At 42.5% G+C, this 12,636-nt stretch overlaps 1 protein-coding gene across 1 annotated transcript; it reads right to left on the reverse strand.

The window, feature by feature from the left end:
• Positions 1-3,406: 3,406 nt before the first annotated feature.
• On the reverse strand, positions 3,407-7,983 carry LOC129867885 (ankyrin repeat domain-containing protein 6-like). Its single transcript, XM_055941355.1, has 6 exons — positions 7,927-7,983; positions 7,110-7,626; positions 6,861-7,016; positions 6,410-6,562; positions 5,886-5,999; positions 3,407-3,424 (listed from the first exon to the last, which is right to left on the reverse strand). The coding sequence occupies exons 2-6, from the start codon at positions 7,467-7,469 to the stop codon at positions 3,407-3,409; spliced, it is 801 nt and encodes a 266-aa protein (XP_055797330.1). The 5' UTR covers positions 7,470-7,626; positions 7,927-7,983.
• Between the last annotated feature and the right edge of the window lie 4,653 nt (positions 7,984-12,636).

Raw genomic sequence — 12,636 nt, forward strand, 5'->3', positions numbered from 1 at the left:
CTAGGCCATTCCAAGACATTTAAATGTTTCCCCTAAACCACTCGAGTGTTGCTTTAGCAGTATGCTTAGGGTCATTGTCCTGCTGGAAAGTGAACCTCCGTCCCAGTCTCAAATCTCTGGAAGACTGAAACAGGTTTCCCTCAAGAATTTCCCTGTATTTAGCGCCATCCATCATTCCTTCAATTCTGACCAGTTTCCCAGTTCCTGCCGATGAAAAACATCCCCACAGCATGATGCAGCCACCACCATGCTTCATTGTGGGGATGGTATTCTCGGGGTGATGAGAGGTGCTGGGTTTGCGCCAGACATAGCGTTTTCCTTGATGGTCAAAAAGCTACATTTTAGTCTCAACTGACCAGAGTACCTTCTTCCATATGTTTGGGGAGTCTCCCACATGCCTTTTGGTGAACACCAAACGTGTTTGCTTATTTTCTCCTTTAAGCAATGTTTTTTTTCTCTTCCGTAAAGCCCAGCTCTGTGGAGTGTACGCTTTAAAGTGGTACTATGGACAGATACTCCAATCTCCGCCGTAGAGCTTTCCAGCTCCTTCTGGGTTATCTTTGGTCCCTTTGATGCCTCTCTGATTAATGCCGTCCTTGCCTGGTCTGTGAGTTTTGGTGGGCGGCCCTCTCTTGGCAGGTTTGTTGTGGTGCCATGTTCTTTCCTTTTTTAATAATGGATTTAATGTTGTTCAAAGGGATGTTCAAAGTTTCGGGTATTTTTTTATAACCCCAACCTTCTCCATAACTTTGTCCCTGACCTGTTTGGAGAGCTCCTTGGTCTTCATGGTGCTGCTTGCTTGGTGGTGCCCCTTGCTTAGTGGTGTTGCAGACTCTGGGGCCTTTCAGAACAGGTGTATGTATACTGAGATCATGTCACACTTAAATAATGTCCATCTGTGTGAAATCTAACTAATTATGTGACTTCTGAAGGTAACTGGTTGCACTAGATCTTATTTAGGGGCTTCATAGCAAAGGGGGTGAATACAAATGCACGCACCACTTTTCCTTTTTTTTTCTTTTTTTTTTCACTTCACCAGTTTGGACTATTTTGTATATGTCCATTACATGAAATCCAAATAAAAATCTATTTAAATTGCAGGTTGAAATGCAACAAAATAGGAAAAATTCCAAGGGGGATGAATACTTTTGCAAAGCACTGTATAAGCAATAAATGGGGAAAACAAAGGGGACGTAGCAGATGTGATATTTCATTTTCAAATTGGTTACAATTAGGTTAAGGGTTAAACCAAAGACAATCTATTATATTGACAAGATAGTCGAGTGAACACTAACATTGGAAATGAGTGTCCTCAAAGATGGAAGCACTGTATTGTCTTTGATGGAAGGCAGGCCAAAGTAGTCGAGATCAGGTGGGACTATTCTAGCCAATGGGAGGGCAGATACGCGTGTGAACAAAAGGCAAAACTCAGATGAAGTTTTATTTTTTTTAAGTTTGTGAAATGCCACGTGCTTTTATTTGAAAGTGGGTGGGGTTATATCCTTCCTGTTTGGCCCTGTCCGGGGGTATCATCGGATGGGGCCACAGTGTCTCCTGACCCCTCCTGTCTCAGCCTCCAGTATTTATGCTGCAGTAGTTTGTGTCGGGGGGCTAGGGTCAGTTGGTTATATCTGGAGTACTTCTCCTGTCTTATCCAGTGTCGTGTGTGAATTTAAGTATGCTCTCTAATTCTCTCTTTCTTTCTCTCTCTCTCTCGGAGGACCTGAGCCCTAGGACCATACGTCAGGACTACCGGGCATGATGACTCCTTGCTGTCCCCAGTCCACCTGGCCTTGCTGCTTTCCAGTTTCAACTGTTCTGCCTGCGGTTATGGAACCCCTACCTGTCCCAGACCTGCTGTTTTCAACTTTTAATGATCGGCTATGAAAAGCCAACTGACATTTATTCCTGAATATTATTTGACCATGCTTGTCATTTATGAACATTTTTAACATCTTGACTCTCTCTAATTCTCTCCTTCTCTCTTTCTTTCTCTCTCTCGGAGGACCTGAGCCCTAGGACCATACGTCAGGACTACGGGCATGATGACTCCTTGCTGTCCCCAGTCCACCTGGCCTTGCTTATAATCTCCACCCGGCACAGCCAGAAGAGGACTGGCCACCCCTCATAGCCTGGTTCCTCTCTAGGTTTCTTCCTAGGTTTTGGCCTTTCTAGGGAGTTTTTCCTAGCCACCGTGCTTCTACACCTGCATTGCTTGCTGTTTGGGGTTTTAGGCTGGGTTTCTGTACAGCACTTCGAGATATTAGCTGATGTACGAAGGGCTATATAAAATAAACTTGATTGATTGATTGAATGATCACTTACCTTTGATGATCTTCATATGGTTGCACTCAGAAGACATTCATTTACTCAATAAATGTACTTTTTGTTCGATAAAGTCTCTCTTTATATCCAAAAACCTCAGTTTTGTCAGCGTGTTTTCTTCAGTAATCCACAGGCTCAAACGCAGTCACAACAGGCAAACAAAAAATCCAAATTGTATCCGTGAAGTTCATAGAAACACGTCAAACGATGTTTATATTCAATCCTCAAGTTGTTTTTAGCCTAAATAATCTATATTATTTCAAACGGACAATAACGTTGTCAATATAAAAGGTAAACATGAAAGGCACTCTCTTGGTCGCACGCATGAAAAAGCTCTGTGACAAGGCAGGGTCCACTCATTCAGACTGCTCTTACTCCCTCATTTTTCAGAATACAAGCCTGAAACAATTTCTAAAGGCTGTTGACATCTAGTGGAAGGCATAGGAACTGCAATTTGAGTCCTAAGTCAATGGATACTGTAATGGCATTGAATAGAAAACTACAAAACCAAAATAAATCCTACTTCCTGAATGGATTCTTCTCAGGTTTGCGCAGTTCTGTTATACTCACAGACACTATTTTAACAGTTTTGGAAACTCTAGAGTGTTTTCTATCCAAATATACCAGTTATATACATATCATATCTTCTGGGCCCGAGTAGCAGGCAGTTTAATTTGGGCATGCTTTTCATCCAAAATTCCGAATGCTGCCCTCTACCCTAGAGAAGTTGTGCCAAATAAAGTAACAGGGTTGACTGTAACATGGTGGATGATTTCACCTCGAAACAGCCATTAATCCCTGGGGCGGGGGAAAGGAAGTTTGTTGTGTGCAACAGAGAGAGACAATTGAAAGTAAGCTTCACCCAAAATGTTTCATTGCTAAAACATTTCTAGCTGTCTATCTGTGAGTAACAGGGTTGACATGTTATGTTCGACTTGCTCACTTTTCCACCACAAAACCCCAGAACATGTTCAAAAAGAGTACAACCAGCTCACCTGTTTTACACCGTAGTTTTACTATTAGATGTTACATTTTTCTTTAGATAAGGAATAGTTTCAACACATTAAAATGACAATTCAGTTCACATAACAGGGTTGACCTTAAAATGAGGGACAGACGTAAATTAATCACTAATCCCATCAGCTAAATAATAATTTTCAAAAATGAATTTGTCAAAGCAACAAAATAACTAGGGCTTTGCAAACCTGGAGAAATTTTGCGATTAAGTGGGATAAGATGTTCATAGAAGTCACAAAGGAGGAACATGTCAAAATGCTGAATGTCTTTATTAAAACCTGTCTGGGACTGGGGTTCCGCTAGCGGAACTCCTCCCACATTCCACTGAAAAGGCAGAGCGCGAAATTCAAAAAAAACATTTTGGGAAATATTTAACTTTCACACATTAACAAGTCCAATACAGCTAATGAAAGATACAGATCGTGTGAATCCAGCCAACATATACGATTTTTTAAATGTTTTACAGGGAAAACACAATATATATTTATGTTAGCTCACCACCAAATACAAAAGAAGGACAGACATTTTTCAGACAGACAAGTAACATGCACAAAGCCAACCTAACTAACCAAGAACCAACCAAACTAACCAAGAAACAACTTAATCAGATGACAGTCTTATAACATGTTACACAATAAATCTATGTTTTGTTCGAAAAATATGCATATTTGAGGTATAAATCAGTTTTACATTGCAGCTACCATCAGAGCTACCGTCAAAAATAGCACCGAAGCAGCCAGAGCAATTATAGAGACCAACGTGTATTACCTAATTACTCATCATAAAACATTTCTTAAAAATACACAGCGTACAGTAATTGAAAGACACAGATCTTGTAAATCCAGACAATATTTCAGATTGTCTAAGTGTTTTACAGCGAAAACACAATATATCGTTATATTAGCATACCATATGTGCAAACATTACCCCAGCATTGATTCACGGCAAAAATAGCGATAATGTTATCACCACCAAAATGTATTAATTTTTTCACTAACCTTCTCAGAATTCTTCAGATGACACTCCTGTAACATCATATTACAACATACATATAGAGTTTGTTCGAAAATGTGCATATTTAGCCACCAAAATCGTGGTTATACAATGAGAAAAGTAGCCAAGCTGGTCAGAAAATGTCGGGAGCCATATTGGACAGTGATCTAGTCTTATACATAAATACTCATAAACTTGACTAAAAAATACAGGGTGGACAGCGATTGAAAGACAATTTAGTTCTTAATGCAATCGCTGAATTACATTTTTAAAATTATCCTTACTTTTCAATACAGGTTGCGCCAAAGCGAAGCTACCCCAAAGAAAATGGCGTCATAAGCATTTAACATTTTTCGACAGAACAACGATTTATCATCATAAATAGTTCTTACTATTAGCTGAACTGCCATCAGAATCTTTGGCAATTAATCTTTTCTCCGGTCTAATCGTCTTTTGGTCGAAAGACGTCCTCTTGTCCGGTCGAAATGGCCACTAACGTTCACCATGTACTAGAAAAGTGCCCAGCACTTGGAAGTGCGTCACACAGAAATGCCCTAAAATCGCACTCAACGGATATAAATTGCTATAAAACGGTTTAAATTAACTACCTTATGATGTTTTTAACACCTATAACGAGTAGAAACATGACCGGCGATATATTACTGGCTAAACGAAAGCTTGGAAAGAGGCCAGTCCGACGTCCATCGCGCGCCAAGCGCAGGGAAGAAAAGACATGTACTTCCGCTCTTTGGTCTTTTATACAGGCCCTGATTGCGCAATCGACTCCATTCAAAGTGTCACCACTTACTGACATCTAGAGGAAGACGTAGGCAGTGTTTGTATCCTCATAGCATTTACAGGGACATTACAACTGACCTGGGAACAGGGGCCAAGATTTCTGAAATCTCACTCCATGTCAGGGAAAGTGCTGTAGAATGAGTTCTGTTTCACCCAGAGACATAATTCCATTTCGGTTATAGAAACTAGAGAGTGTTTTCTTTCCAATAATAATAATAATATGCATATTGTACGAGCAAGAATTGAGTAGGAAGCCGTTTAAATTGGACACGTTTTCCAGAAAAAGTGACAACAGCACCCCCTGTCCTCATCAGGTTAAAAATCTGATTTATTAAATTCTTAATGTGGTCTATATTAAAAGGCACATCAGTTAATTTAACAGGCTTAAAAAAATAGAAATGGTGCACGATTTCTACTTAAAATATCAAAGGGACGCAAACCCAGGGGTTAGGGTTAGGATTAGGGTGACTGCTGCCTGTTTTGTGTGTGAACAACCAGAGAAACACAGGGGTTAGGGTCACTGCTGCCTGGTTGGTGTGTGAATGAACACCAGAAATACATGTTGTCATGTTTTCAGAGGATGTGGGTTAGTGAAGATGTTAGTTAGAGATGTTGTGAATACGTTTCAGACGTTATTAAGAAGGGTGAATAAGGCCCTGGTTAAAAGTAGTACACTATATAGGGAATAGAGTGCCATTTGGGATGTAGACAGAAGGTATATAAGGATGTGGTTGTGCCATGTAATACAATACCTGTCTCCCCTGTGCCTGCTCTCTGCTCTGGGCAGCTCTCTGGTCCATCCTGTAGAGACACTCCATCCTCTCTGCTGCCACCCTCTCCTGGGTCAGCATGTCCAGCACTTTGATCTGATCAACACAACGCCGAACAGCAGCTTGCATCTCAAATAGCATTCAAAAGTGTTGCGTTATATGGGGAATATGGGGATTAAAAAGGGGTTGATAAAAACATTTATAATAATTGTTGCAGCAAATCAAGTCTGACATTTTTAAGTGGATATTACAAACTTTAGAAGCCTTTCAAACCTCAAATACACTACAAATTTGCATTTCCTGCCATGCAGGAAAATTCTCAGCCACAAAAGAGTGATCAAATGAAGATCCTACATCTGTATATCATTCATGTCATTTCCACACAAATGTCCACACAAATTCTAGTAGAGGTTTACAGGCTGTATTTGTAGTTTGTCTTTCTGTATGAGACAGAAAAAGCCATGTGTGCAACAAAGTTGAATTGAATTGACTGGTAGCAGACAGACCTGGTGTATGCTCTTGCGGTCCATCCTCCCAAGCCTAGTATAGACTTGCTCCTGAACCGTCAGCATCTGTGTCCTCATCTCCTCTTTAGTGGCGTTCAGCTCTCCCTCTAGCCTCTTGATCAGGGGCTTACAGTGGCAGCCATTGGCTGGGGCCTGACCAGGCAACACAATCGTGTATAATTGTGATATTTGTTTTACATCTTTTCTTTAGATTTCTTTCATTGGTTTCTTTCTAGATCTCTTATATTACCAATATCAACAGCAACAACAATACTTCTACTGTACTGTACCACTACTACCACTTCAGTTATGGACACCCCACCCCTAGGGTTGAAACATTTCAATAACTTCAAGAGGAAATAAAAAGGTGGTATGGGAATCTTCTGTCTGGGGTTTCACGAAAACCTGTGAATTTTGGAAATGATCAGAATTTTGCAGCGTAGTGACTGACCTGTTTGACATTGCCGTCCTTGTCGCGGTACAGGGTGTATAGCTGATAGGTTTTGCCGTTGTGAGGAGGGGCTTCATCATATGTACACAGTCTGCTCTTCCTGTGGAGGTCAGGATGGCCATTCATTCTTCTTCTAGGAGTATCCTCTGCCAAGGCCTGGAAGAAGAAGACTTTATTGTCCATTATCTTGCAGAGAACAGAAATGGTCTTTATCCTCACAGCCCAATCCCCTGAGACAACCACAATCACCTGTTCTTTGAAAAGCTTGTGTCTTCTCCTTCTGTGGTAAGGGCTGGTTGGGGTGACTGATGTTTTACTGTAGTGAAGGCGGTGGTGATGATGGTGAGGCAGCCCTGCTCTGTTGAGGCCGGCCCTGCTGGCCAGACGCTCACTACTGTGAGACGCCTCATCCATGTACCCACTGTCCTGATGAAGGAAACAGCCAGGAGGCAGAGGTGAAGGAGAAGACAACTTTATTGTCCAATTGTACACAAAGGTCCATGAAGGTTCGACTTCAGCTTCATCCCAACCCAATAACTCAAGAGGCACAAATAATGTAAACATCATATTTAACATTGGGTTAGCATACCGCCGTCTACTGTCATCCATTTTTTTGCCTGTCAATATACACCGCCTAATTTTACCCCCAGACAGCCTTTACCTTGTTGGGCAGCATTTCTTCTCTGGTGACAGACTGGGTTCTGCGTTCTGTCTTCAGCCGGTCCCTTTTCTTCCTCACCGTCCTTCCTCTAGTGAAACAGTGAACCTGACCAAAACCCAGGAGAGTAGAAAACTAACGACTAACTGTCGGTTGCTAGTCTGTTGCTACCTCACAGTCCAGCCAAGGTGCATAAAATGAAGAACAGACTGGATTACAGACTGGAAAAACTGACTACTCATCGAGGCGATGGGTAATCATCGGCACTCTTTATACTCCTTAACAAACTATCACTCTTGGAAGGAAATGTAAGTTCACTAAGAGGTGTTTTGATGCCAGAATCAGTTCATAATGTGTATCAGATCAGTGTATCATTGATCTATGTCCAAAGACACATCTCATGCTGACCTGAGGAGCTCTGGCCAGCAGGAGAGACATGTCTTTGTGGTTGTAGTCTCTGGCCTTTCCAGGGCAGTCTTCCCTGCCTGGAACAGACAGGAATTCATTGAAAGGTCGCGTTGCTGACAAGGTCCCTGCACTGTTGACAATGCTCCTTTTAAATGCAATCCCCCCTATATAGTACACTGGTCAGAAGTACAGCACTGTATGGTAATGGAGGAGCATTTGAGATGCATCCACTTAACGCTGTTTCGTGCGTTGCCATCAGTCCCTGCCTCCAGGAGGAGCTGAACAGTTTTCTTGTGGTTTAGGGCAGCCGCCATATGGAGAGCAGTTTCCCCTAGCTGGGCATAGGAAACAGACAGGTGACTATCCCCAACCCTATCCCCTAGCTGGGCATAGGAAACAGACAGGTGACTAACCCTATCCCCTAGCTGGGCATAGGAAACAGACAGGTGACTATCCCCAACCCTATCCCCGAGCTGGGCATAGGAAACAGACAGGTGACTAGCCCTAACCCTATCCCCTAGCTGGGCATAGGAAACAGACAGGTGACTAACCCTATCACCTAGCTGGGCATAGGAAACAGACAGGTGACTATCCCCAACCCTATCCTCGAGCTGGGCATAGGAAACAGACAGGTGACTAGCCCTAATCCTATCCCTCAGCTGCGCATAGGAAACAGACAGGTGACTATCCCTAACCCTATCCCCTAGCTGGGCAGGGAAGAGGTGACTATAGGTGTGAGAGCAGTCAAAGGAGCCCCCCCCCAGGGTTAGGGAGGATAAGCTGATCCTACATCTATGTAAAGGTTACTTCTACCCGGAGTTGAGCAGTCACTGACTAAACACGGGTGTGTTATAAAGACAGACAGAAGCTCTACTGTGGCATCAAACTCAACAAGTAATCAATGACGTGAAAGGAGCTGTAGTAACAATATAAATCAAGCTGGGACCTGCCTGGTTTTTCTCCGTAACAGTTTCTCCGTAACAGAGCATAAGGCGCCCACCAGAATCTTGATCATGGCCAGGTGATTGTAGCGTGCTGCCACATGCAAACAGGTGTCCCCCACATTGTTCTTGATGTCTGGTCTGGAGCCTCCCAGCAGCAGCACGTGGGCGCTCTGAGCATTGGCGTTCTGACAGGCCAGGTGGAGAGCTGTGTTTCCTGCCTAAGAACAAACACACAAAGCCTAGTGTGGCAGAACCGAGCCGTCAAGGTGAAAAATCTGTCGATGTGCCCTTGAGCAAGGCACTTAAAACTTCTTATGGCTGCAAGCCCGATGCCGGTACAACATCCGGGAAATTTCATAATGACTAACTAAAATACAACGTCGTAACATTAAACATTCTTGAAAATGCAAGTGTCTTACACTCTTCAAAAGATTAGAATCTTGGTAATCAAACTACGTTTTCCGATTTAAAATAGCTATTACAGAGAACAAATGCCATGCTTTTGTTTGAGAACAGCGATTAACAACAACAAACATTTTCGACATTTACGTTTGACAAATTCACATCTGAAGGTAAAATTATGACTTACAGTCTGATATCTTGCTCTTATTTCTCTTCCCGAGGGTCCCAGTGATCAAACAAAGTGCCTTTTTCTTTGATAAAATCCCTTTTTGTAGTCTAAAACGAAACATTTAGGATAACGTTTGCCTCGCGATTTCCATCTCTATCAACTTTTTACGGCGCATTCGACATAATTACATACAGTAAACAATCGGTTATCTAGTCATGGTTGGTTTCATTGCAATCCTCTGGATGTTTGCAACACAGTCAGACATAACTGTTTTTTTTGCGGGGAGTATTGACCGAAGTGAGCTGATTTGACGACAATAAGCAATGACATCTTTGCGCACCAGTAATACTGGCGAAGCGTCGTTGATTGACTGTATTTCTGCCCAATGACCACAGATCTTCTTGAAATCTAGCTGGATAGATAGTCAATGAGTTGAGGTAAATGCCAGTATGTGATGTTATGGGTTGGACCACCATCCCTTGTATGTGAAGGCAAGCGTAACACACGTTCTTTCGCCATCGACCAACAGACTAGTTGTACCACAGCTCATTACGCACGGAATTGTTTGGAAAGGTTTGAAAGTAGTTTTTTGTAAAGTGTTATTTGTAAGATTTCATTGTAGACATCATGGCGAATAAATCTGGAAAAGCTAAATGGAAGTCTAAATATACAGATTTGCACCAGATTATAGACGAGATTGATAGAGAAAGTGAGACGGAATGTTTGTTTGAAGAATCTGTGAGTGAATACAGTTAGGATTACAACATTGAGGAGCTTTTTCTGCAAGGACAGGACACAATTCTCGACCGGTAAGTGCTAATGCCGTTGTTTGAAATATAAATATTATTATTTAGTTATTTTTTGCAATTTGCAATGAAATGTGTGATGAAATGTGTAAAGTACACATTGGCTATACATAGTGTATGTATGTATGCATATATATATTCAATTTTTTATTCAAATGGAATAAAAGACACACACATGGCCGCATAAGCCACATATGTGTGTGTTTGTTTGGGTGTGTGTGTATATGTATGTGTGTGTGTATGTATGTATGTATGTATGTATGTATGTATGTATGTATGTATGTATGTATGTATGTATGTATGTATGTATGTATGTATGTATGTATATGTGTATGTATGTATGTATGTATGTATGTATGTATGTATATATATATATATATATATATATATATATATATATATATATATATATATATATATATATATATATATATATATTCCATGTCAGATATATATATTTTCCATTTTTTATTCAAATGGCATGGAGTAAAACAGAAAACACATGGCCACTGCGCCTGCTACTCCTCCCCATTTCCATATGAAATAGCCAATGGATGCTGTTGGGGGGAGGGCAGGCCCAAAACAATGGCCGCAGTTGAATGGAACAGCACTTCACCTTAGTGAAGTATTCTATACAATACATATCTGTTTATTTCATGTGATGATAAAAGGCTCATACAATACAAATACTTTTTTAAATGTTTTCTTTCACAGTGATAGCGGCTCCGACTGGGAGCCTCCGGTGCCAAGGTGCCCATCCCCCACTGAAGCGGGTTCATCCAGCCGGACTCCTGCTGTCTCTGGCTCCACACCTACCCCCGCCTGGCCATCTAGAGGTGGGAAGAGGGTAACAAAGAAGCGGAGGAAGGGAAGTGTGGAACCTGCTGGTAGAGAGGTAGAGGGGCAATGGCACTCTGTGCTGGAGGAAGATGTGGAGCCCCGTGCTCCAATTTTCAGACCTAAAAGGCAACCGGGACCCCAACTGGATATGACATCGAAGTATAGCCCGATGCAACTTTTCCAACTGTTTTTCACCCCGGCAGTTGTTGATTCCCTTGTTTGCAATACTAACAAGTATGGGGCTAGGAAGCAAGCAGGAAAGAAACAGGCATGGAAGCCCATTTCCATGTCAGACATTTTCTGCTACCTTTCACTGGTAATTTACATGGGGCTGGTGAAGTTCAAAACCCTAAAGGATTACTGGAAAACATCCAAACTCTATCAAATGCCTTTCCCCCCCACTATCATGTCCTCTACAAGGTTTTTAAATATCTCACGGGCGCTTCACATCAGTGACCCAGAAGTTGATGAGGAGAATGACAGGAGGAGAGGCACCACACAGTTTGACAGGCTCTGCAAAGTCAAACCTCTCTACCACAGCATGGTTGAGGCTTGCAAGACCCATTTGCAGCCCGCACAGAACTTGTCCATAGAATAAAGGATGGTAGCCTCAAAGGCCAGAATTGGGCTACAACAATACATGTGTAACAAGCCAACTAAGTGGGGTTACAAGCTGTTTGTTTTGGCTGATTCTGTGTGTGCATACACATGCAATTTTTTTGTCTATGAGGGGAAGAACACTTGTGCGACTGGTAAGGGACTTAGCTATGACTCTGTGATGGCGTTATTGGATTTCCAACTGCTGGGGAAGGGCTACAAACTCTTTGTGGACAACTTTTACACAAGCCCTACCCTGTTTGCAGACCTGAGGAAGCTGGAGGTGTGGGCTTGTGGCACTATTCGGACCAACAGAGTGGGCTTTCCAAAGACAAAGGTAAATGACATGCCTAAGCGGGCTGAGCGGGGTACCATGCGATGGATCCGTGAAGATGGCCTGCTGTTTGTGAAGTGGATGGACACTAGAGAAGTGGTGATGTGCTCCACTATTCACAACTCCTTCAATGGCGACCATGTCACTAGGCGTGTGAAAGATGCTATGGGTGCATGGACCAACAAAAATGTCCCCATTCCTGCAGCCATCAAGGACTACAACAAGAGCATGGGAGGTGTAGACCTATCAGACGCACTGATAGGGTACTACAATGTTCTACACAAGACAAAGAAGTGGTACAAGACATTGTTTTACCACTTCATTGACATTGCTGTGGTGAATTCCTTCATCCTCCAGAAGGAAATGACGAACTGTGGACAGCCCCCCATCACACAGCTAGCCTTCAGGGAGCTGCTCATCCGGGAGCTTGCTGCCTATAGCACAAAGTCCACTGCATCACGCTCTGCCCCCTCTACCTCTGCCCGCTCTACCTCTGCCCCCTCTACTCCTGCCTCCAGTGGTGTTCATATGCCACAGTTCATTACTGCAGGCATGACTCATGGCCAATAGGCCACAGCATTTAGGCGTCGTTGTGTTCTGTGTCACATGAAGTCCCCC

Source organism: Salvelinus fontinalis, chromosome 13, assembly GCF_029448725.1.
Source record: "Salvelinus fontinalis isolate EN_2023a chromosome 13, ASM2944872v1, whole genome shotgun sequence".
Classification (NCBI taxonomy): domain Eukaryota; kingdom Metazoa; phylum Chordata; class Actinopteri; order Salmoniformes; family Salmonidae; genus Salvelinus; species Salvelinus fontinalis.

Excerpts from the sequence above, each read along its gene's own strand:
- LOC129867885 (XM_055941355.1), bottom strand. The coding sequence starts at position 7,469 with ATGGATGACAGTAGACGGCGGTATGCTAACCCAATGTTAAATATGATG. Across the intron at positions 7,017-7,109 it reads ACAAGCTTTTCAAAGAACAG|GCCTTGGCAGAGGATACTCC; the intron begins GTGATTGTGGTT and ends TTCTTCTTCCAG. Across the intron at positions 6,000-6,409 it reads ACCGCAAGAGCATACACCAG|ATCAAAGTGCTGGACATGCT; the intron begins GTCTGTCTGCTA and ends TGTGTTGATCAG.